Source organism: Clarias gariepinus, chromosome 8, assembly GCF_024256425.1.
Source record: "Clarias gariepinus isolate MV-2021 ecotype Netherlands chromosome 8, CGAR_prim_01v2, whole genome shotgun sequence".
Classification (NCBI taxonomy): domain Eukaryota; kingdom Metazoa; phylum Chordata; class Actinopteri; order Siluriformes; family Clariidae; genus Clarias; species Clarias gariepinus.
Genome location: NC_071107.1, coordinates 30,035,626 through 30,061,832, shown reverse-complemented (window position 1 = coordinate 30,061,832; position 26,207 = coordinate 30,035,626). Strand labels below are relative to the sequence as shown.

The following is a 26,207-nucleotide window of genomic DNA, read 5'->3' as shown; positions in this document are numbered from 1 at the left end:
GGGCTCCAGGCCCTCCCCTACACAGGATATACAGGATAACGCAGTATAAACATGAGTAAGTGCTGATCTAAATCATATAAGTGTGACAAATATGCAAAAAAAGAAATGAACAAAAATCAGGGAAGGACAAATTCTTTTTTTTACAGCACTGTAGGCAGTATTTCTGATTTGAGACCACATTTTTATAATGAATATGTGTTTTAAACAAAGGAGTTTTTCCCCATCGCGCGTGCAAATTTTTGTAATAGATAAACTTCTAAATAACACTTAGAAGTGAACTGTAGGTTGACCCAGCCCACTTTTATCTTGCTTACATTACAACTTACTTCTAGTTGTATTTAGAAGTTTATATGTATTGCAAAAAATGTGCTCTTTGAGGTAAGAAGTGGACTTCAGAGCAAAAAAAACACGACGTGTTTACAATAAAACGCAGGACAATGCAGCAGGATTTAACGACTCTCCTTAGTCCAGCTCAATGAGGAAAAAACAAGCTACGGTTCAAGTTGGGAAACTGAGACACGCCTATGTTTTGCACGAACCCTACGTTCCTACGTCTGAAACCCTGCAGCTCTGAGCGCGCGCGACAGTCCTTATCCGACCTCGCACTGGTGTCCCGCGCCCGTGCTCGTGCACGAGAGATAGTAACGTTCTACTACGACAGTCCGTGAGAATCGCACGCGTTATATGTATAAAAAAAAAAATTGACTGTGTCCTAAACGCGTACGTGCCGAATGAAGCGCGCTTGCTTTGTTTGAGACACTGTTTAGGGCGCCTATATAGAGAACCAGGAAGTAAGTTGTGATTGAACCGAGTTGGTTTGGGAAGTCCGTGGAGTTTAAGGGGAAATTCAGCAAAGGTTTGGTGTTAAAGGAGCCTCGCTGCGGAGAAGTGAGATTTACCAAAACAGATGGCAAGAAAAAATGTTTCCCAGAAGTGGATAAACATCTAAACAAACCTTGATCTATTTCTTTGTTTAATAATAAATATATATAATATCCGAGATAAAATGTTGCCGAGATTCAGCAGTTTCCTGTTACCGCTCTGCCTGTTAATCTCTCCTGGTGAGTATTCATGTCTCATTCGGATTAACCCTGAACTAGTTAGTTAGTTGAAAAAAAAAATTTTAATTCATTTTTTTTTATTATTATTTTACTCTTCGCTTGTTTTAGTTGTTAGCGGCAGCCTGGTAATCTAGATAATCAACGCTAGGAAGAGGGAGAGAGAGAGAAACAACAGTGACACTGGCAGTCTAACATATAACCATAATTCTACCTTGAAATTGCTGCGTGTGTTGTTTAACGTTAGCTCAGAATGCTATACAGGCTAAAATGTAAACATATAATCGATATAAAAGCTTAACATATAGGTGAAGACTCGCATTATTGTTAGTCACATAGAGGCTATAACGTGAACTAAATTACATCCGAGTTGTTGTTATTTTTTTGGCAGCATTCATATTTCAGGTTTAATACCGCGCTATCGCTGCTCAACACACAACCACGCATTTGTAATGTTAAAATCCAGAAACCGTGAAGGTTACACACTCGCTTCTGAGTTTGGTGAAGCGCTGTGTGCGAAATAGGGGAAAATGTCCGCTAGGCCTGATCAAGCCGAGGCCCTGTACAGGGGAATAATAATAATAGGGTTAAACAGAGAGATAATATAATTACCATAAACTGTAAAAGCCTCTTAGTTCCCGTAGATGGTCCCGTGGTAAAATGTTCCTAATGTAATTCTCTATCGTAAGTCTTTACTCGCTCAGGACAGGGAGTATATAGAGTTACCGAGTGTGTATCAGGAGAAAGAGCTCAGCAAACGCCATGTGCTGAATTCGTTGAGCTGTTAAAACCATTTGCATGAAATTTGTATTCTGAAAGAAGAAAAGGTGACGCTTCAGATTGAAGACGATTTCATCAGGATAAAACAAATGCATTATATCGTCTTTGTTGGTATAATACCCTGTCATTATTTGTAATCACCAGACAAGAAGAAAGAAACAGTTTGGTCTCATTCCAATTTTTTCCTTTTGTTTGTCTGGTAGTGGTGAGATCCTCATTTTAATCAGTGATTAGTTGTTGTGGAGGGAAAAACAGAGGTGATCTGGGATTGGGTATTAGAAAAGCAACAGTGATTGGTTGTTGTAAAAGGTGACACTGATTGGGGATTGGTTGTTGTAAAAGGTGACACTGATTGGGGATTGGTTGTTGTAAAAGGTGACACTGATTGGGGATTGGTTGTTGTAAAAGGTGACCCTGATTGGGGATTGGTTGTTGTAAAAGGTGACACTGATTGGGGATTGGTTGTTGTAAAAGGTGACACTGATTGGGGATTGGTTGTTGTAAAAGGTGACACTGATTGGGGATTGGTTGTTGTAAAAGGTGACCCTGATTGGGGATTGGTTGTTGTAAAAGGTGACACTGATTGGGGATTGGTTGTTGTAAAAGGTGACACTGATTGGGGATTGGTTGTTGTAAAAGATGACCCTGATTGGGGCTTGGTATTTGGCGACTGGGGTATTGTTTTGTTTTTTTTTTTTTTAGGAGGAGGAACCACAAGCTTAACTGGTTGTGATCTTTGTTTGGGATTAGTGGCATACATTCTCTTCCTGTCAGTTACAGTAACCCTGGTGAATTGTGGGTGTCTGTAAGCTCATTCTTTACGCTTTATGAGCGTTATGGATAAGGATAGACAACACGTTCCACCAAGCCTGTTCTCAGCTTCCATGTGATGCAGCATGAGCAGCAGTTTGAAAAAGTTGTCTTTGGCCAGCTTCACACGTTAGCCGTAACCTCCAGCAGTTAATAGCTGTCATGACTTAACAAAGCAGGCTGGTCTGTGTGAATGGGCTGGTGACCAAATTGCTCAGTTTGCTCTCTAGGCTATTCTATTGTATCTAGGCTATTATATGGAATGAAAAATAGGAGGAACAGGAGGCTAAAAAGTTGAGAGATCTAGCAGCAAGTTCAGAAAGTTGACAACTGTCATAAGTCTGTTAGTCATGTAGGATGATTATGGCTTTGTAATGTAGTTTAGTCTTGGCTCAGTTGGTAAGTGTTCACATAATGGCTTCATGGATGTCATGTGATTTAAGGTTCCCGGAAAGAGGAAAGGCTTATCTTATCGTTTGGTATCTTGGCACACAACCAATGTGAATTACCGCCAGAATCCAGCATTGAAGTGTGAACTTTTAAATGCATAGCATGTACAAACCTGTTTCATTTCCTTACATTCAACCTGTTTTCTTTGTACTTGGAGGAATGGATAATAAAGACTCAGACATCAATAAAGATGCTAAAGATTTTAAAAAGATATTCCATCAGATGTGCTGAAACGCATTAAAAAAAAACTTTTTTGCCTTGTTTTCAGTTCATATTTGGGCTCTGAGCGATCTTGTTAAGTCAAACTGATCGATTTAAAATCCCAATAGTTATTTCAAACAAATAAAAAATAAGACAATTCTGCTGTTCTCACTAAAATTTTAACTTCCTTTTAGCTTCTGTTTATTCATTGTGTAAGTTTGGCACTTGTTTAATGACGTGTACAGTGTATTGTTTTATACAGTAGATGCCCCAGATACAGTACAGGCAAAAGTGTTGACTTTGCTGGGTTTTTTTCTTCTTTTTTTTTTACAGCATTGGATTTTTTTTCACACTTTTAAACCACAGTGAGCATTGCTCTATAAGGTTTACAAGAAAACGCATCAGGGGTGCTTGTGGTTAGAAACAGAAAGCAAGCGTAGGTTAAAACCGCTGCTTCCTGTGATTGCTTTTTATTATTATTATTATTTATTATTGTTGTTGTTTTCCCTGTGATGATTAAGACCTTAATTGGGTGTTCTAGCCACGTACATTATTTTGACTGCAAAACATCCCTACTTTCCATTAAATGAGTAAAGGGTAGTTAAGCAAAATCAGTTTACTTAGTGTTTTATAACACAGCAAGTTATAATCAATATTTAAAATCACATTAATTTGTTACTTTTTTTCTGGACACTTTAAAACGCCGTCATCATGCTTAAATAAGAGGTCATTAAAAAATAGCCTAAATTTCATGATCCTTAAATGATGCTGTTTTTGTGTAGAGTAGTGTAAAAAGATTTCTTTAGAGAACTTAACTATTATGCTGCATTATACGGGACAGAAGTGTATGAGCCCTACATGTATCTGTGAAGAACAGGAGAGTTGAACATGGCTGACTGTAACAAAACCAATAAGGCCACTACCAGAGCAAACACTGTTATCTTTCCTACGCAGGTAGTATAGTTTATAGTCATCTGGAGTATTTAGGAGACCAAGTGTGAGGGGGATGTGTTCATTGTTTTAAATATATAATTGTAATTTTTGTTCCAGAGTGTAAAACAGTTCGACTTAAAACAGTGCTTTAGTGTTGTTGTAACCCTCTTCAGTTGATTTTTTTTATGTTGCTTAAAGAAGGTGAGGTCTCTGGAGCTTTATGAGCATGTGGAATCTTTCAGCAGGCACTTTCCCACACAGATACGACCAGACGGTAGCAAAATAACCACACCTACAGGATCCTCAGATAGGTTTTCCACACAGATTAAAAATGAGACGTAGTCATTTTGTTTAATGGATGAATTGTGAATTATACTTCAAATGTATGATGTAATGTAATTCCTGGCATATTATAACTTCATGCAACAATAAGGATAGATTCATCATCATCAAAAAAAAAAAAAAAACCACGCACACAGTCTTTACTTTGTTGGGCTGCTTTGGTTTAAAGTCTTTGAGGTAATGAAAATGAATGTTCACCATCAAACTGTTTTTTAATTACCAGTTAACAGATCAGCGATACAAAATTTATTTATTTATTTAAATATCTGGACTGCTTGCTGGCGATATCATTGAGTTCTTTTACTTAAAAAAAACATGTAACACCTTGCTCTGTATTAACACATTATCATCCTAAAAAATATTTTCTATCACCTGAATGAGGGGAGTGTCCAATTTATTTTTTTTTCTGTCCACCTGTGTCATAATGTCTCCCCTGGTCCCCTGCAACCCCCATATCATAAACAAATGGGGGAATTTGATTGCTTTTGATTGATTGCTTTAAAATTTGACACTCAACTTCATACAACTTTATATGTTTTATAAAAACGGCACCAAACAAAAGTTCAAGAATCATTTCCTTGGCCCGTGCACAATGAATATCATTTTTATATCATTAATATCACCTCCCACACCCACATGATTGTTTTTTCTTTAGCCATTTTCCATGTTGGGGTTCCTTCTTCAAGGAATTTTATAATCCATTCCATTGTTTCAGTTGTCAGCTCTTATGTCGGGCCAAGTTTCCTTTCAGTTAGCCAAGACCAACAGCTTGTTAAGGTCACCAATTGTCTTTAAATACAGACTAATTTACCATTTTTACATTTGGGTATATGTTTTATAAATGCAATTTACAAAATTATTTCATTTTTTTTTTCTTAACATTAAGTGATTCTATATATATATATAATATATATAATTTTTTTTTTTTGTACCCAATGTTACATTATAATTGTGTCATGGTGGCACCAAAATCACAATCTCAAATTAGCATGCTCAGTCTCCGGAGTTAACACTCGCCAATCCCTAAATGTGTGTAGATTTTCCTTTTAGCGAGTAACTCCCAGAGGGCCGTCCGCCACGTGGCAGGAAAATATTTATACCCAAATAGTCATATAATTAAGTTTTCATCTTGGCCAAGCTGCAGCTTCTTTCTCCTGCTTTTCTGCTGTCTGCACATTGGAGCTTCGTGGGTGCGGGCCGACGCACAGAGCCTCACACTGATGCAAACATGCCACCACACCACATCTCTTTTTGCTCTACACTGTAGTCACCTGGCTGCAAGTTGTCTGCTGCAAGCTAGTGTTAACCTCAGGCTAACTAAGTAGCTAGCTAGTATGTGGTAATATTTACAAGAAGTTAGCCAACTTCTTGGCTGGAAAAGGAGGACGACGCAGCGGAAGGAAAATGGTGGTTTTGAGTGGCTGGCTACAGTGTGATACCGAGGCAGTGGTGATGAGTTGTTTGGTGTGTCACCAGTATGCCAAAGAAAAAGACGAAACAACTCATTTGTCATCAGAAATAAATATCAAGCTAGAAAGCATTTGTGACCATAAATGCAGGAAGAACCCCTTTGCTTATGTGTCTTTGTCCTCTGTTAATTAATCGTTAGTCAGTAAAACTCATTTTGCTTCAAATTTTACTGACTTCCCCTTTCAGTTTGTATTCAACAAAATACCTTATATCTGTATATTGTAATAAAATGTACTGAAAGTCATATATATGTGGTGCAAATAACACAATTTAGCTTGTTATTTTGGTTGATAAAATTTGGTTGATGTCTACCTATGCGCCAACTAGGCCGTTGAATCAAATGTTGTATTTTTATTTAATTTTTGTACATAATGTTGTCTTACCTTGACTAAATCCTTTTGTTTTATTATGACGAGTGGAGCTATGCAAATTAATGGATTATGAAATTTAATCAGTCTTTTGTTAGTCAGTTCAATAAGTTGAATTGATGAGTCAGTTTTTGATTCAAAATTGAGTTACTTTTTAAAAATTACTTAAATAAACTAAGAAATTGTATAAATCCGATGAATTTCTTTAGAAAAAAAAATATATACAGTACATCTCTGTGTTTGCAGAAAATGCAATCTGTTTCTACTTTAGATATTTGGCAATAATATCATTGATTATTACCTTTGATAATCCTTATAAACTTTAGGTTTTATAGACGGTTGATGCAATACCTTCACCTATGGACAGGAGTAAAGAAAATCGCTTTGTACGAGACAAAAAAAGCGCGGGTTACACAAAATTTCACTATTAATAGATAATATGGATAAATATAATAGATAATCTATCTATTATCTATTAAGATAGATACCTTAAGTGGTTTTTATACTTCGAAACCTGTAAGAAATATGGCTGATTGAGACAAAACAAGTAATAAACGTTACTGCTGTTGAACTTAAATTGATTGAAACCATAAATTTAAATTGAATCAGCATTTTACCTATGATTCACAGCTTAGGAAATTACACAGTACTCACTCACACAGTTTCACTCACTCATTTGCTATATCGCTTATTTAGAACAGGGTCACTCTAAAATACGCATCCTCACATACTGGGGAACTTGGAATCACCAGTTAGCTTAATGTACATATGTTTGGATCTGTGGGGGAAAACTCACCAAGCATGGAGAAGACATGCAAAAACAGACCTAAAGGCAGGCTTTAAATTCTTGATCCTGGAGGGCCAAGCCCATGGTGCCAAGCACTACGCCACCGTGCCGACCTACTGCATTTCATGTTTGTGAAATATTTCTAGTAGTTTTTATTCAATTTTTATACAAAAGAAATTATAAATATGAACACTACCATGATATCTCTCTCTTTCATAAACCGTTTAATATCTCTCAGGAGATATTAAACGGTTTGTTCTTTAATATAACATATGTACTGTATGTGACACAAGGTGCTGGGTGAATGATTTAAGTACTCTGTCTTTTGCTATTAATAAACAGAGAACATTCTGACACTCCTTCCGTAACCACAGCAGGCGGACCAAGCGGTTTACACGTTTATCTTTATTTTAAACCTAGCCATACTTACTCATATTTTACAAAACATGTAGAATTTAGCTGCTTATAATAAATCAGCCAGTAAACCTCAGTGCTTTATCCATCTAGAACATGCCTTACCCAGTGGTCTGCTTTTAAAGGTTGTTGATCCCCTGACTATTGTTACACACTCTAATGCAATAGAAAATAAGCTGGTGTTAAGCAGCTTCTTTTTAAAAAATTTTTTTTTTTGTATTCCCAAAAAACTAGTTTAGATGATTTGGTCTACTGTGTTCCTTTGCAATGATTTAGTACTGTAGTTAAAAACTGCATGACTTGCATCCTGCACTAAATGTGTAACACAGGGAGCAATACAGTGGGGGAAAAAGTATTTGATCCCCTACAGATTTTCTAAGTTTGCCCAATTACAAAGAAATGAATGGTCTATAATTTTTATCATAGGTTTATGGTAAAGGTTGAGACAGAAAATCAACCAAAAATCCAGAAAAAGCAGATGATATAAATGTTATGAATTAAATTGCATTTCAATAGGGGAAATAAATTTTTGATCCACAAGCAAAACATGACTTAGTACTTGGTAGAAAAACCCTTGCTGGATAGCACAGTGGGAAGAAATCCTTGTAGTTGTTTACCAGATTTCCACACATCTTGGGATGCATTTTGATCCACTATTCTTTACAGATTTTTTCTTAATGTTTAAAGTAGTTTGCTTGGCAACTTGAAGTTACAGCTCTCTCTGTGAATTTTATATTGGATTAAGGCCTGAAAACTGGCTAGACCACTCCATGACCTTAATGTGCTTATTCTTGAGCCACTCCTTAGTTGCCTTGGCAGGATGTTTGTGGTCATTTTCAATTCAATTTAATTTTATTTGTATAGCGCTTTTAGCAATTGTCATTGCCGCAAAGCAGCTTTACACAATCAAAAGAATTATTTAAGTTTGTATGAAATGTGTATGAATCAAAATGGCCAGTTTGTCCCTGGTGAGCAAGCCGAGGGCGACAGTGGCAAGGAAAAACTCCCTGAGATGGTAATAGGAAGAAACCTTGAGGGGAACCAGACTCAACAGGGAACCCATCCTCATTTGGGTTAAACAGAAAGCAGTAAATGATCTGCATTTATACAGTGTGTTGGGTGGCAGACAGTTCAGCTATAATAGCTGATGTTAATTGATGTTAATATGGAGTCCAGGTAGTTATTGAAGACCCAGGTAGACTTGTAGGAAGTTCTAGTCCTGAACTATCGAACTGTCAAGTCCCCAGAGAAACAGTCGCCAACACCAGTCGAAGCCAGAACCATTTTCTAGGTAGAGAGAATCATCACCAGACACCAGACGCATCCCAAAGAGACACACGGGGCATCCATGTGACGAGATCTCCAACCAGAAGCGGGGCACCAGGATGGGTCAGACAGGTCCGGAGGGCAGAGGGAGTCTGGATCACTGGCAGCTCAGGAACGACATGTGTAGCTCGCCAGAGAGAGAGAGAAAGAGTGAAAGGAGGAGACGGGGAGAGAGGAAAGATAAATGCGAGGGAGAAAGAGAAGAAGAGGAGAGATGGCAGTTAGGTATGGTCACAGTCACACAATGTATAATGTGAATGTATATTAACTGTAGAGTGCAAGCAGAGACTCTGGCAGGACTAACTATGACAGCATAACTAAAAGGGAGAGCCAGAAGGAAACACAGACATGAGGGCTCCCTGAGATGTAAAGCAAACAATCACCTCACCGTCAGCAAACCTGAGTGATCAATGAGAGTGAGGAAGACAGCATCTAAACATACCAGTTCACCATAATACTCTACGTCCATGAGTCCCCCAGATCTGCTCCTTTACCTAAGGCAAATCTATTTATAAAAATGCTTGATTAAATAAATAGGTTTTTAGCCTGGACTTAAACACTGAGACTGTGTCTGAGTCCCGAACATTATTTGGAAGACTATTCCATAACTTTGGGGCATTTGTAAGAAAAAGCTCTGCCCCCAGCTGTAGTTTTCATAATACGCGGTACTGACAAGCAGCCTGCATCCTTTGATCAAAGCAGGCGTGGCGGTTCGTAAGACACTAGCAGTTTGCTCAGGTACTGCGGCGCGAGACCATTTAATGCCTTATATGTCAAGAGTAGTATTTTAAAATCAATGCAAAATTTCACAGGGCGCCAAAGAAGTGAAGATAAGATAGGTGTGATGTGCTCATAACTTCTGGTTCTAGTGAGGACTCTCGCTGCTTCATTCTGGACTAGCTGAAGCTTATTTATGCACCTAGCTGAACAGCCAGACAGTAAGGCATTACAATAGTCCAACCTAGAGGTGATAAAAGCATGAACTAGTTTTTCTACATCGTTTAGCGACAATATATTTCTTATTTTGGCAATATTTCTGAGGTGAAAGAATGCTATCTTGGTAATATTATCTACATGAGCTTCAAATGAAAGGCTGGAATCTATAATCACACAAGGTCTTTTACTGTTGCACTTGATGGAACACCTAAAGTTACGGTGTGATCTAAAATTTTACTCCTAGCTGTATGCGGTCCTATGACTACAACTTCTGTCTTATCCGGATTAAACAGAAGGAAGTTAATTAGCATCCAATTTCTTATGTCCTGCACACATTGCTTAACTTTAGTAAGCTGTTTTTTCTCATCAGGTTTTGCTGAGACATATAACTGTGTGTCGTCAGCATAACAATAAAAAAAACTAATACCATGCTTACGGATTATGTTGCCCAGAGGAAGCATGTAAAGGGAAAAAAGCAGTGGACCTAAAACTGAACCCTGCGGAATGCCAAACTCCACTAGAGAACATGCAGAATAATCACCATTTAAGTCTACATACTGATAACGATCGGTCAGATAGGATCTGAGCCAGAAGAGGGCTGTACCCTTAATTCCTACTACAAGAATAGCGTGATCAATGGTGTCAAAAGCTGCACTGAGGTCAAGTAATACAAGCATAGTTACATAACCCTAATCAGAGGCCAATAGGAGGTCATTTACTACTTTAACAAGTGCTGTCTCTGTGCTGTGATGAGGCCTAAATCCTGACTGATACAGTTCATGTATGCCATTTCTATCTCATTTTCATGCTGGAAGACCCATCTACAGCCCATCTTTAAGAGGTTCTCATCCAAAATTTTACGACACATGGCCTCATCCATTGGCCCCTCAGTGCAGCAAAGTCAATCTGATAACAAAGAAAAAGCCCTAAAGCATTGACTGTAGGGACTGTGGTTTTCTTAGGGTCATAGTCAGCCTTTTTCTTAACCTGAAAACAGCAAGTCGAATTGATGACAAAGAGCTCAATTTTGGTCTCATTTGACCACAGCAGTTTATCCCAATCTTTCTCTGTTCATTGGCAAACCTCAGACAGATCTATGCATGTGTCTTCTTGAGGAGGGGAAGCCTTACTGCGCTAAAGGATTTCAATCCATGCAGGTGTGTTACCAATGGTTTGTTTGGTGACTGTGCTCCCAACTGCCTTGAGATCATTCACAAGCTCCTCCTGTGTAGTCCTGGGCTGGTCCCTCATTTCTCATGATTACTCTTAGTCCATGAGGTGAAATCTTGCATATAGGGCCATTAATGGTTACTTTGTATTTCTTCCATTTGTAAATAATCGCTCCAGCAGTTGTCTTCTTCTCATCAAGCTTCTAGCTGATGATCTTGTAGCCCAATCTAGGCTTATGCAGGTCTAAAATCTTGTTCCTGACTTGCTTTGACAGTTCTTTTGTCTCACCGATGGTGGTGAGGTTTAAATGGACGATAGAGATTTTGTGGACAGGTGGCTTTTAAACACATACCACATTGTTGTTAGAAGCAAATTTTTAAATTAATGTGTACCACAAGAGCACATAACCAGTCTGTGAGAGGCAGAATTATTGTTGGTTGGTAGGGGATCAAATACTTTTTTCCCTCATTGAAATATAACTTCATTCATAACATTTGTATCATGTGCTTTTTCTGGATTTTTTGGTTGATACTGTATTTTGTCTCAATCCTCTACCATAAACCTATGATAAAAATTATAGACCCTCCATTTTTTTGTAAGTGGGCAAACTTAGAAAATCTGAAAAACCTATTTCCCCCACCGTATATGAAATTCTGCCATATTACAATGCTTACTGGCAAAGTACTAAATCTGATATGATTGAGATATGATATGAAAGGAACATATCAATTGTTTTAGTTGAAACTGCATGACTTATATCCTGCACCGAAACAATTGATATGGCCTTACACTAACTTCCTAATGATACCCTTTGTGTTCTTTGTACCCAAGAAAATCTCAAATTAAATGTCTGAACCTTAATCCTTTTTTTTAATTATTATTAAATCAAAAACACTCGAGTAACCTTGGACAATCAGATTTTGAGACTCAAAGTTTTTTTCCTGTGTTTTTAAATACCAGTTTAATTGCTAAATTCGTTGGTATTTTCATGTCCTTACATGCAGCCGACAGTCCAACAACAACAAGCACAAGGCAGTAAAAGCGACTTCTTAAAGCCCATGCAGTTATGTTATTTCAATTTCAAAAATTTTTCCCACATGTACCACTTTGGCACCCGTTTACCTAAAGCAGAATTGGGTTACAAAGCCAAATGCTTTACAGTGCAGTCACAGGTCCTGTAAGGAGAAACAGACGTTGCTGTTGTTGATTTGCGGGTTTAGGGCCCACGATTTTGGGGAGTCCGAACCACAAAGACAGCCAACAGGGAGGATAAACCACAGAAGTATGAAATTTGATTGCATAAAATTCACCAGAAAATGTCAAGATACGGGAAATATTTTTTTAATGTGGTCATACACTGTGATTAAACACAGCTCTATTTCCACAGATCTGAAAAGCTATTGCTGGCTAGTCACTACTGACGTTGCTTTCTAGTTAATATTTAGATATTTATTTAGCGCTTGGCCTCTGTGGGAACCAGGACTGGATCTAGATTGGCTGTAATTTTTTGTAGGTGCTGGGCTCTGTGTACGCACAGCAAGAGCAAAAACTGCTGAAAAATGGGGAAAAATGTCTATTACAACAGTTTTGTTGTGCTTTGACTTCCTCTTGTTCGAGGTAGAGCAATGTGTGGCAACCGAACTGTACAGCTTTTTTCTTTTTTTTTTTTTTTGCCACTTCCTTTTGAAGAACTCTTCTCAGTGTTCTTATCTGATAAAGATTCTTCTCTGCAAGGGCGTCAACGGTTTTCTGTTAATTAAAAGACCTTGGCCTGCATCTTTGACCTCGATGACATCAGGATTTGAACCATATACGCTTACAAATGTAAAAATGTTTCGATTAAAAATACAATTTGGCGTTTCAACACCTCGTAACACATGACGACCAACTTCCTCTTGTGTTCCTCATCTTTATTTCATTGTTGCGCAATAGATGGTTTTGAGAGAGGAATTAGTTTTAGACCCTTGCCGGCACCAACACGGGACGATCATAAGCTACGTTCATTTTCACACGATTATACAACATGATTATTACTCGAGGGGGGTCAAATTTTACCTTGTAAATGAAAAGAATATCAGATCTGTACTGGTCTTTATGACTCACTTGTTTGTGGCATGTCATTCTTTAGGAGTATGGACAATCCAATCCATTCTTAGGTTTTAATGGATGAGGTTGACATGCTTGATTATTTCTTAATTCAACTTGCCTTTAAAAGCGCACTAGGAGTCGTGCTTTTACAACCACACTCATCGTCAGTCCATCCAAAATGAGCTTAATGTTTTCACAGGGCTGTCTAAAGACTATTTAGAGTTATGAATTATTGTCATGTCGTAATTAAAAGTGTCACCTTAAAATCACCACAAGAAAATGAAATTACGTATTTCTTATTTGATTGAGAAAAAAAAACACTCTGCAGTGAACATTAAGTTCCTGTTCCTTGAGGGTGGCATCCTGTGTAGATCTTATCAGACTATAACTGATCTAAGAACTAATGCCACATTGACATTAAGCTGTATAGGTAGAGAATTTGGATAAATGTTATTTGAAAGTAATTTACAAAACACACTCATTATTCATGTGTGATCCTGTAACTCTCTCTTCCCCCTAGCCCATACCCTTTTTTTTTCTTTCTTTTTTTTTTTAAATGTCACAGATTTTCACGAATGTCAAACTGCCATGCAGAAGTGAAAGTCTTTCCACTGATACATAATCGCAGCTTTAAGTCATGGATGTCAGAATTTCTGAACAGGTTGCAATTGAGTCGCGTACTGAAGCTGACAAGCTCCGAGATGTCTTTACCAGGGAATCCATGTTCCATGTGACAACCCAGCAATTAGTATTTCTAAATTATGTCTCTAACAAGACAAACTGTATCCAAATCAATATATTTCTTGCTTTCTGTTCAGGGGGCAAATTAAAGGGAAAAGATATAAAACATCTTAGTAAGGTGCTTAAACTTGTTTGATCTGTTTCATTGTATATAGCCATATATTTATTGTTAGGTTTTTTGTCAGTAATGTAAAATATGAATGCCTGTAATGTTTATAAACTACTTTTATTGTTCCTTCTTTTTTTTTTTTCTTTTCACAGTTCTTCTTTCCACAATTCCTGCCCCGACTAATATCAGTGTGACATGCCACAATTTTAAGAATGTTTTGTACTGGAACTACAGTGAACCTGATTTACAGCCTGAATTCAACATAACAATCAATGGATATGCAAGGTAGGCTAATTAATTAAGCATTAAATTTAATTAAATTAGATTACATTAGGCTAAAGTTTAATCTGTTCCCAACTGTAGATATTTTTAATTCCAACTATGAATATTTAAGCCACTTTGTTTTATTAACTGTTTGTAATAATTGTATGCAGTAACGCCTCTCAAATATAAAAATGTATAAAATTATTTCATGAATTGAAAAAAAATACATATTTTATACTGTGAAGCTCTTGACATTGTTATGCATCTAATAGTATTTTCTTACAAATCTAACACATCAAGATGATTTTTGTTTGTCTGTTTGTTTGTGCATGCATCACGTAAAAACTACTGAACGAATTTTAATGGGAGAGAATTTTAAATTTAAAAATGGGAAAATGCCTGTATATTATAAAAATATAGACATATTAGTTCATCTCAAAATTCAACTGGTGGAACTGTACATTTTTAAATACGCGCTTAGGAGTGCACAGTTGAAATCTACTTAATATATGAGATCTCAGACCCACATTCCACGCACTTTACGGTAACGTAAAAATTCTATTTCGTTCCAAACAGATTGTAAAACACCAAAAAAAAAAAAACGTTTATGAGTGCTTAAATTCCACACAAAGTAAGTCATGGGCACATCTTGTATGCCAAATATAATAACATATAATTAGAATAAAATCCGTCCTTACATAAGATACAGTCATGTCTCTTTATAATGGAAACGCTAACAATTACAAAGCCTCTTTCTCATCCATGGGTGAGTCTGATGAAAAACACAGTGTGACACAATTTTTTAAAAGAAATTTGAAAACTTGATAAGCCCTGGAACGATATGGAGGTTATGTAGAAAGCGATACAGTTTTATAATAAAAAAGAAAAACATTTAAAATATCTGTAATTTTAAGTGATTCATTACATGGTTTTAGTAATAATATTAATTAAGCAATCACAGAAGAGGGAGTGGTGTTGTGATGTACATCAGCATGGCTATGATGCGGTCGTAGGCAAAACTGCTTTCTCCTCATTACCGAATGTTACCTATAATAACCTTATGGTTATTAGAAGACCTGGGACGCAGGATGATGGATATGATTAAATGTCCCAGTGCTGTTACCATCTATCATAACCACTCTTGGAATGCCTCTCCTCCGATCAGATTGCTCAGTTGAAACTAACTGTTGTATAATAATGTGTCTTGACCTAACAAATATAATCGAATTCTATGACATAAATGAAACATTTTAAGTTAATTAGGATATCATTTATAATGGAAAATGCCCCTTATGAGTGACACTGTTTGTTTTGGTCTCGTTATTTACAGTGAACCCAGAAATCTGCTCACCAATCAGACCTACCTGGACATCAGTGAATACACTCAGAAAAATGAATATGGTTACTATGTAACAGTGGAAGCTCAAGCGAAAGGATCAGAGCTCAGAAGTTCATCTCAAGACATTACATTCAGCTACAATGAAAACGAGTCATCTGATGTAACATGTGGGTTTAAACGAATTCAATTAACGAATAACAGTTCTTTTGACTCTATATGTAAAGACACTACACTAAACCTAAAGCTCAAATGAAAAGTTGTTCTTTAACAATTTTTTTAGTTTTAAATGTTATGCTGTTACAGTTCATTTTTGATTTTTTTTATTCCTTCCAGTTTCCTCATTCTGTATTGTTTTTATGTCTTTATCTAGGCATGATGGACTTCCCAGTGATAGAGTTTTCCGTCCTTCAACACACAGTCGACTTCTTCTTTTCTCATCCCTTTAATGTCTATAACATTTCATCCCTGGAAGGCACATTTTACTACATTGTTAGTTTTAATGGGGTAAGATCACATTATTTTTAAAGACCTACAGGATTCTTTAAACTATCTGACACGTTTCTCAATAGCTATGTTCACATTAGCTGGATGAATCGACTCAAATACGTTATTTATTTCTTTATACCCAAATGTAAAAATTATAATTATTATTATTATTATTTTTTTAAGGGCTGTGTGAACACAAATTTGATGTTTTTTAGGACCGATCGGAGTCTCTCTCTTTTTTTTTTTTTTATGTGATCCTAGATCAGAATTACTTTTAAGATACTCTGACACTTGGTCATGTGACTTAAATGGGGACATTTAAGATCAGAATTCATGTGACTTTTTGCCTCTAACATAATCAGCGGGCACTGGCAGCTAACTGCCAGACTAACTGCTTGACATCCTGCGGAACAAAATGCCAAGTGCATCCGTTGTTTAAAACGAATGGGCGGTCGCACATACAGTATATACAGACGTTTTTAAACCTAGATGACGTGAGACAGAAATGCATCAATGTGCACATGCCTGCTGTTTCAGAGGACAGACGCATCCACATCAACACAAAATAAATTTTGTTTGATCAATGTGGCTTGGGATATGAATGTAGCCAATTGCACTTGGCTAGTGCGAAGCATACCAGACCTCCAGACCTGTACTGTAGCAGTAGTAGCATCCCACTACACCTTTTACTAGAGCAAGTGCTCTTATGTCAGATTTGAAATGTCTTAAACATTTTAACTGGCAGCCTCTAGTCTGTGTTATTGACTGACTTAGGATTCCCAACTGCCTCATCTAGTGTAGAGATCGGTGTATGTTTAGAAACTGAAGTCGTTTTAAAAAAAGATAGATGAGGGAATGAAAAATCTGAAATGCAACATGTTTGTGTTTCTGTCAGAGCATTTTCTGCTTGTTCATCTGTCCTGCATAAAATGCAGAAATTCTGCAAATTTGATCAGATTCATAAGCAGATATGTTACCAAAATGTCTTAAAGCTGTAATAAAGCTGTTTCTTACTGCACATTTGTTTTTGTGCTAATGGTAGTCCATTGTGTTTTGGACAGCAGGAACATATTTTCTCTTTGAAAGTATTCATGTGAAGCAAAATAAATTTCCTGCTGCCCCCTGTGGTGATTGGAATGCTAAAAATGCTCTTTATACATTTTAACATGATTTTTATTATTGATAAGTGTATTTTTTTTTTTTACTTAACAAGGACCATTTTGTGTGCAGCCGTAAACTGATTAAATCCGTAAGTCAGGGTTTGTACACTTTTTGATCAACAACTTCTTCAGGGCTTCAGGCAAATAAAAAGATTAGGGAAATTAGAATTAAATGTGGGGGGAAATAGTTATAAATTAAAATGATCAGATGTTAGATATGTAAAAGATGTGCAAATTTAATTTAGTTTTTCTCTTGTTAAGACTTAACCTGTGGAACATTTTAACAGTTTAATTTTCATCAGGTTTATTATGGGTGAGCTGGACAACCTACTAACCACATTAGATTATCTGTTGTTGGTCTTTCGGCTGCTCCTGGTAAGGAGTCGCCACAATGGACTATCCGGTCCACACATACAAGCTTGGCACAGGTTTTACGCCGGATGCCCTTCCTGGCGCTACCCTCCCATTTTATCAGGGCTTCAAAGAAGGGAACAACTTCAAAGTAAGGGACAAATTAATAAGTATTTCAGACATACAGAAATACTCATTTAATTTGTTCCTTACTCTAAAGAGGAAATTATTTAAAGGGGAAAATGCTGAAAATGGCCTTTATAGCCCATAGGGTTCCTGTGAATATGACCTTGATCTATCTTTTTTGGGGGAAGGGGATTTTTTTTTACTGAGGTGGGGATGGTTTACCACGGCTCTCGCTGCCTCACAGAGAATGTAATGTGACATCTTGTACTTACTTGAAAGAGAAAGTGACTGTTTTGGTCTTTGCTTAATTTCTCAGGAACCATTAGTGCTAGAGTGTTCATTTTTTTACTGGAGTCTTTGTGTTCATTTCCTAAACTGGAATCAGAATGGCAGTTTTATCCAAAATGGTTTAGTTCTGTGTTTTTTGTGAAGATCTGATGTAAACGTGTAAATTTGATTAGTAATTAATGTGAATTTTGGTCTTGTGTCAGGTCCTAATCAAACCTTCACCTTTGAAGCACTCAGGAGATCTGGCTGAAAGAAAAATATATTTTGATAAGTTTTGTTTTTGTTTTAAGTTTTTGGAGGGTTACAAAATTTAGGGGGAATCACAGGGAGACAGTAGTAGTTTTTTGAAGATTTACGACCATTGTAGAATCCCAGTTATTTTCGATGGAGAGATTAAAGCAAGTTTTAAAAGGTGGTTTAGAAAGGATAACATTTTTTATTAATTTGATTAATTAATTCTTTTCTTTCTTCCAAAGTCTTAGAGATTAGAAGTTGTTTGACAAGATATGGCTCGTATTCCAATTGAACAAAATAAGAGCGAGCCAGGAGCAAAGGGAGAACAATCAAATGCTTTTAACTTGGAAAACCTTGCATTTTCTGCCAGTGTTGACTTGATGCCACTACTACTACTACTAATAATAATAATAGATTCTTAGAGTGGTTTGGTAAATTAATTAATTTTTTTCTTAGTGCTGTGTATCTATTCTCTCTTTAAACTTGATTAATTTTGTCCATTTTTATTGAAGCTTTATTTTTTATACTTATTCTGTAAATTGTCTTTGTTTCTTAAAGATTATCATTTTGTAAGTTAATAGGACTTTACGATTTGATAAAGAAAATCACATTGAGGTTATTTTGACACATGAAATTGAAATTTAAAATAGAAAATGTAACTAATAAATGTATTATTTCGTAGCAAACATACAGTATTTATCAAGGCTAACAGCAAATTATTTTACTTAAGGTCTCTTTAAGAGGATCTTTGACATTATTTATTTATTTCCCCAGAAGTATAAAAACAAAAAGGAAAAGAAGTTTAACTGTGTGTACATTACCAGTCATAAATTGCAGTTCTTTCCTATTAAATAATCCATATTTACATTTTTTAAATCAATTTTACAGATCCAGAGCAAATTTAATTGTAATGATGATGAGGATGAGGAATGCTCAGGAGGTTTACCCCTAACTGACAGTCTTAACGGGAGATGCATGCCTGTAGATGTCCGAGGAGCCGTTAATGGAATATCAGCTAAAACTAGCGAAGAGGTGTGCAGCGAAGTTCGTCCTAATGACCCGGGTAAGATTCATCAATCTGCTCCCTCAGCGCGAAACCCCACATGGATATGTAAGGAAAAACACATGGTGCTGTTAGAGTAAAAAAAAAAATTTAAGTGTTTTTTAACAGCACACCAGAAAGTCATTTATTTCACTTGTACCTATTATTTTTACTGTAGAAATAATCAAAGTATTGGAACTTTAATTTTAACTGGTTTGTTTAATTTGTCAAATTTCATCAGAGTTTTTTTGTTTAATCTTTTTTTTATTTTTTTTTACAGATTGGGCAGTGCTTGTGACCATTCTCCTGTGTTCTGGGGGTGCCCTTTTGTTCTTAATCATATTGGCAGTCGTGGTTTACATAAAACTGACTCGGCCTGACTCTCAAAGCACAATAATCTCCAAACTCCTGGTAGGCTTTTAATTGTTTAAAAGACTTTATTTAAACCTTCTGGATATTGATGCAAATATTTGTACATTGTCAATTTGTGTTTTTAGTGGCGAGTGAATAGTTAAACAGTGGTCTTGTTAAACATGTACAAAAGTTCGAGTAATATGGTTTATTGATTTTCCTGTAATGCAGATAACAACGGTGCCTTAAGCATGTAAAGTAATTTCATTCCACTGTGTTTTCTGCAGGGAATGGTGAACTCTGATCATGTTGTCCATGTGCCCGAGCACGCGGATGTGACCGAGGTGATGTCTATAGGTCAGACCCCTCTGCTGGAGACCTGCGATCCAGATCTTTCAAACTCCTCTAGCCCTGTGTTCGACAGTGCTCCCACTCACATCCCCGATCAGTTCGATCCTGACATCAAGCAGTCAGAAGATGAAGAATTTAATGACGAGGATGGTAATTCTGGAGGTTTTAACAGCGGTAACAGCTTCTCAGGCTATGACAGCCAGAAGTTTCCTATCGATATGGGACAAGGAGACATAGTAGAGGCCTACGGGCCACGTTAGCCCTGAAGCGTGCACTTGTGATTGCTTTAAACTGCAATGTCTACACGACAAGTTTACTACAGAGCGATAACAACCATTCATATTCTACATTGTGCATTCAAACCAGATCTGCAAATCTGTACGCATGATGTCTGCCTCTTTACATCAGCATACCTCGCTATGAGTTATAGTTTAAAAGTCCACCAGCGGAGCCTTACTCTAAAACAGCAGATCGAAATATAAGCTGGAACAAGTGACGTTCCTGTTGAAATGCTTTGGTGTTATCTTACACCGGTTGAAAGCTCTGTCCTGCTTTCCCTGCTTCTCGTATAAGTACCGTTTCACCCAAGGACTTGATTTTCTTCGCTTGAACATTTCAGATAATGACCATACGCTAGCATTTATTCAAGTAGGGGATTAAGAACTTGTTTACCAATATTTGCTTCCAACTCATGACCTTGGCTTTACTATGAAGTCAAAATAGCTTTTTCGTTGTGCTAACACAAACGGTTGGTACAGCTGGTATTGTAAATGGTGATCGTTGTGACTTTTTATTGGTGCATATTCAGTGTTTTGTTTGTTTATTTTTTTTCCCATGGGGGGGAGGAACTAAACATTGAAGACTGTTATTAGGGTTAATCAGAGGTTTGACACTTAGCCCTATTTAAATTTAAAATAAAAATGCAATTGTCAATTTTTTTAAGACTATAGAAGGGTTTTAAGAAGTGATGACTCAGAATTTCGGCAGTGTGAGAGATCATTTCAATAATAGCTTTAGTTTGGTGTGAAAGTAAAGTACAGACTGAGTTATTGACTGTTAGAGGAGTAGCATTTTATATTTGAGGCCTTGAATTCTGCAAAGACAGCAACGTCTTTGGGCACTTTAAATATGTTGAATTGGATAGACTGGGCTTGATCACTTTCATTCCCTGTTGTTTTAAGTGCTATAAAAGAGCATCCAATAATACTTAAGGAAAAAAAGAAATGTTTTTCCTTCACCGTGTTTAAGATTACCCAGATTAGGCATTTGCTGTTTGTTCGAGCACTTGAAACTTTTTTTGTTTTGTTTTTTTCCTAATTTGATATGACAGTCTGGATGTTTTGCCATGCTGTGAAAAGCATCACTTCTTGCACCTTTGTTCCACTATAAAGGAACATGCTAAAATTTGTTTTATTAGCATTAAATGTGCAGCAGCAACAGAATGGAACACAATCAGGGTCACTGTACTATACAAAAATACCGCCTGTTCTGCTTTAGTGTTACATGTATGTACCTCTTTGTCTAACTAAACCAACATTTACAGTACATTTCCAGCAAGCAACGCCTAATATTCACTGCATGCTATACAAGTATTACAATAGAAACTATTCAAGTACAGTACATGTAATCATGTCTTTTTGACTTTGTTTCAGTGTGTGAGAAAGTGTGTATCAATTTAAATAAACATTCCTTGTTGATTTGCTCAAGCAATCACTGATTTAGCAACTACAACTAATGTTAGTTGTATGCGATGATTGGACTGATATGCATTGGTGAAGAGCATTTCTCAGCAGATCAAATTTAAATTAATACATAAAATTGTATAAATGGATATCTGAAATAGATATCTGGATTGGTGCATAGTTTAAGCATTTTTTTTTTCTTTGTCAATTATGGTATTTGTTGTTTGTTTGGTTTTCAAATAAAATTATTTCCATAAATTAAAAACAAAAATCAATAACAACTTGTACTTTTCGTTTTGTTTTAGCACCAAAGTGTTAAAGCTAACTATTTCTTAGTTAACTGGTGAAACACAGTTTTTGATAGAGATTTCAAAGATTTTAAAGATCTGTGGCATGTTGAAGATATCGATTTTTAGGTTACACACGCACAAGAAATTTGAATCCTGTCAAAAGTACAGAGACACTATATACAGAAAGTACACAACACAAGTATGAACAGGACCGCGTTTTACATAAAGTGTGTGTGCATGGTAGCGAAAATAATAGTGCTGAGTGTCACATATGATGAGTACAATACACAGTACAAGATGTGTGTAGTGCAAATAACATGAAAATGTGTCACATATCGCGATAAAGTAATCACTGATCATTTTTCGAGTACACTGTTTGTAGATGTGTAGGATGTAAGAGGTTTGTAGAAGATATTCACAAGATTTTTTTAATGCTGTTTTCACAGTACATACCAACTATATAAGTGCATTGGATTTATTTTATTTTTTTCGTGGAGAAACTTTTTCACTTACTCAAGAAAGATAAGAAAAGTAGAGTATACATAAATAGCAAGGGAATTTAATATATTAGACTATAAAGACTATAACATTGTAAAAATGTAATGTACTATGGTATATTTCTAAACATCATCCCCAGATATCTACCTTTTCAAATTGCAATTTGTTTTTAAGGTTTAATTGCACATTTGTTAGTTTTTATAATGTACCTTCTTCTTTGATAATAAACAGACGAAGGATAGTAACAGGTTTCTTTATACCAAAAACATGTATGCTAATTATAGCAGCAGGCCTCTATATGATGATAAACTAACTTACAGTGGTGAGGCAGACATGTTCTTTTCTGTCCTTGTTTCTTTTGTTGTTCGGTTGTGCATGAACAGTGCATAAGCACCCCTGAGGATACTTTGTGTTTTTTTTTTTTCCTGCAGCGTTGTCAGATCCAATGATTCTCTCTGCAAAATTTGTGTCTTTGGAGAGCCCTCGGTTCTGCCTGGGTGGGGTTTCCGAACCAGACCATAATGCCACAAGTGAAAATGCTCTTTATATCTGTAGGCCTGGATAAGGGAGCAGCCTCATAAAGCACAGCCGTTGCTGAGTATTTTCGACTGTAGTGACTGTTTTTGGTCCAGCTCATGTTTTCGGTCATGTAAAAAGGCACATTGGTGCTTTTATACAGCAGTTTGCACAATTAACATCAACTGTTGTGAACATCAACGGGTGATCACCTTAGGAAAGAAACTGTTCCTGTGTCTAACAGTTTTGGTGTACAAGGGTCTGTAGCGCCTGCCAAAAGGGAGGCGGTGGGAATAAATTGTCCATTGTGTGAGGGGTGTGTAGTGATTTTTCTTTCTGCCTGTCTCCTGGTTCTTGTAGAGTAAAAGTCATGGAGAGTAGGCAGGGAAGCACCAATGATTTATATTTTTTTTCTGATGTGTTTCTGGCTTTTCAATGACGTTATAGTATGGTATAGTATAGCATAGTATAGTATAGACTACAGTATAGAACTGTATCAACAGCTGGCGTGAGGGACTGTAGGTCCTCAGTTGGTGCAGAAAGTATGTCCTCTGCTGGCCCTTTTTGAAAATGTGGTTTGGGTTGGTCTCGCATCCTATTTCAGCCCTGCTATTCATTCATATTTTTGCTTTTCAAAAAGCAAAAAAAAAAAAAACCCTGGCTACTCATCCATAATACTTTTACTGAATTTATGGTTTAAAGTCACATAAGGATATTAGTTAATAAAATAATTTTCAAACCAGATGACTCTTATTCCCACATAAGGGAGAATTCTCTTCACATTTATCTTGTGTGTGTTATTGCTAGGTTTGTTATATATGTCAAATAAGAACTAATAAAACCCAGTTATTCAAGAGATTTCTGTATTTATAGGCTTTTAATAAGAGGAGGTCTGGCTCACAATCTCCATTCCAGTTCACCCACAGGTGCTCAGTGGGTTGGAAGTCAAGGCTCTGTGCAGGCCAGTCAAGTTCTTTCACAATGAACTCATCAATTCATGTCTTTATAGTCATGTTCTTAGTCATGTTGGAATAGAAAAGGGCTTTTCCCAAACTTTTGCCACAAGCATAGCATTGTCCGAAACTTCTTGGTATACTGAAGCATTAAGATTGATGGGGATATGGGGCCTGATTGAAACATCTGGATTTTATAAGTAACAGGTTTAGCTAAATACTTTTGTCCATATACTATATGTACATTTATGTACGTGTGTGTGTGTGTGTATGTATTCCATAAAAAGTAGTGAAATCCTGCCCCCCTGCCAAATGCTCTCACATGGCGCGTAGTACGCATGTGTCATGCGTGGAAATACTTGCGCATGCGCGTTATAAACCGAGCCAAGGCAATCTGAAGGTACGTATTAAACCGTGGTTACAATGCCGACCTATTTTCAGGCAAATCCCGCCCCCTTTTGCTAGGATTGGTTACTGGTTAATACAAACAGCTCACTGATTGGATGTCTGACCAGCTCACTGCGTAGAGAAGAAACCGTAGATTCCTCAATCGTGTCGCCATATTGGAGAGAGCAAAATTCAGTGGTTTTAATTACAAGTGGTTTGTTAACTCAGCTTTTCTCTGAAAACTCTGGCACAGTGAGGAACGTTTGGATTTAAAATAATTATTTTAAGAAAGTTAAATGTTCTAGTAGTATGTGTGTTTTTAAGTTAAGGAAGATTTTATACGTTATCAATGCTGTACAACTGACATTATGGCAGCACTACTTTTTATTGGGTAATTACTAGTAATTTAGCAATGTTTATTCTTTAACTTGTCCCAGTAGTTTACCGAATGTTTAATTTCTCTTGCCAATTTGTCTTGTGCTTAATATATACATACAGTATCTGAGTGAACTGCTAGTGTCTTATGATCCGCCACGCCTACTTCGATCAAAGGAGGCAGGCTGTTTGTCAGTACCACGTATTACGAAAAGTAATACAAAGCCCCAAAGTTATGGAATAGTCTTCCAAATAGTGTTCGGGACTCAGACACAGTCTCAGTGTTTAAGTCCAGGCTAAAAACCTATTTATTCAATCAAGCATTTTTATAAATAGATTTGTCTTGGGTAAAGGAGCAGATCTGGGGGACTCATGGACGTAGAGTATTATGTGAGCTTGTATGTTTAGATGCTGTCTTCCTCACTCTCAATGATCACTCAGGTTTGTTGACGGTGAGGTGATCGTTTGCTTTACATCTCAGGAAGCCCTCGTGTCTGTGTTTCCTTCTGGCTCTCCCTTTTAGTTATGATGTTATAGTTAGTCCTGCCGGAGTCTCTGCTTGCACTCTACACCAAATATTAACTTATATTATACATTGTGTGACTGCGACCATACCTTACTGTTATCTCTCCTTTTCTGCTCTCCCCTCTCCTGTTCTCTCTCCCCCTCTCTCTCTTACCTCTCTCTGTCGAGCTACACATGTCTCGTCGCATGGATGTCCCATGTGTCTCTTTGAGATGTGTCTGTGGATGGTTTCACTCTACCATGAAGATGTTTCTGGCCTCGACTGGTGTTGACAGCTGTTTCTCTGGGGACTTGACTAAAGTTATCTATCTATCTATCTATCTATCGAACAAAAAATCTTGGTGGTCTTTGTTTAAGGTGTTTGCACATTTTTTTTTTTATACTTTACACACTTAACACTTTTTATGTCATACTGTGATCGTGTGATCATTCCTCACTGTCTGTAACAGTAGGCAGCATTGTCTTATGGCACAACTGGGTACGTTGGGCCGAGCTCATAGCTACTGAAACCCCAGATCAGACTACAGAGTGTCTACAATGATGGCACATAAGACAGGCGGAAACAAAGGCTGCCGAGGAGGAGCATGAGGAGCAGCAGCGAGTTGATTGGACTCCCCATTTGAAATGGTAGCAAACAGGCTTTCAAAATCTGCATTTGGGCGGAGCTGCAGGTAAAACTCATGCACATGGATGGAGTCGCGGGGAACGTCTGCGTTCCTTACTGAATGTAACAGTAGGCATCATAATCAACATTGATGCCATACTGTGAGCGTACCTGTGTGGGAATGAAGTTGCATCATTAAAAAAAAACTATAGCGATGTATAATAGTGAAAATTAGAGCATTTTCATAAACATACAATGTAATGAGAACTTTCAGGATTGGGACTAAGGCTCGAATTTGCTAGAGATCATAAAGATTGGATTTGGAGTAATGGAAAAAGGTCTTGTGGTGTGATGAGTTCAGAGTGACTCTATTCTAGTGTGATAAGTACATCAGGAGTTGCT

At 36.9% G+C, this 26,207-nt stretch overlaps 1 protein-coding gene across 1 annotated transcript; it reads left to right on the top strand.

Moving 5' to 3' along the window:
• The first annotated feature begins 666 nt into the window (after positions 1 to 666).
• On the top strand, positions 667 to 21,672 carry ifngr1l (interferon gamma receptor 1-like). Its single transcript, XM_053501864.1, has 7 exons — positions 667 to 1,061; positions 14,136 to 14,268; positions 15,578 to 15,753; positions 15,957 to 16,090; positions 19,120 to 19,294; positions 19,554 to 19,684; positions 19,912 to 21,672. Exons 1-7 carry the CDS (start codon positions 1,007 to 1,009, stop codon positions 20,233 to 20,235), a joined length of 1,128 nt encoding a protein of 375 aa, XP_053357839.1. The 5' UTR covers positions 667 to 1,006; the 3' UTR covers positions 20,236 to 21,672.
• The last annotated feature ends 4,535 nt before the right edge of the window (positions 21,673 to 26,207 follow it).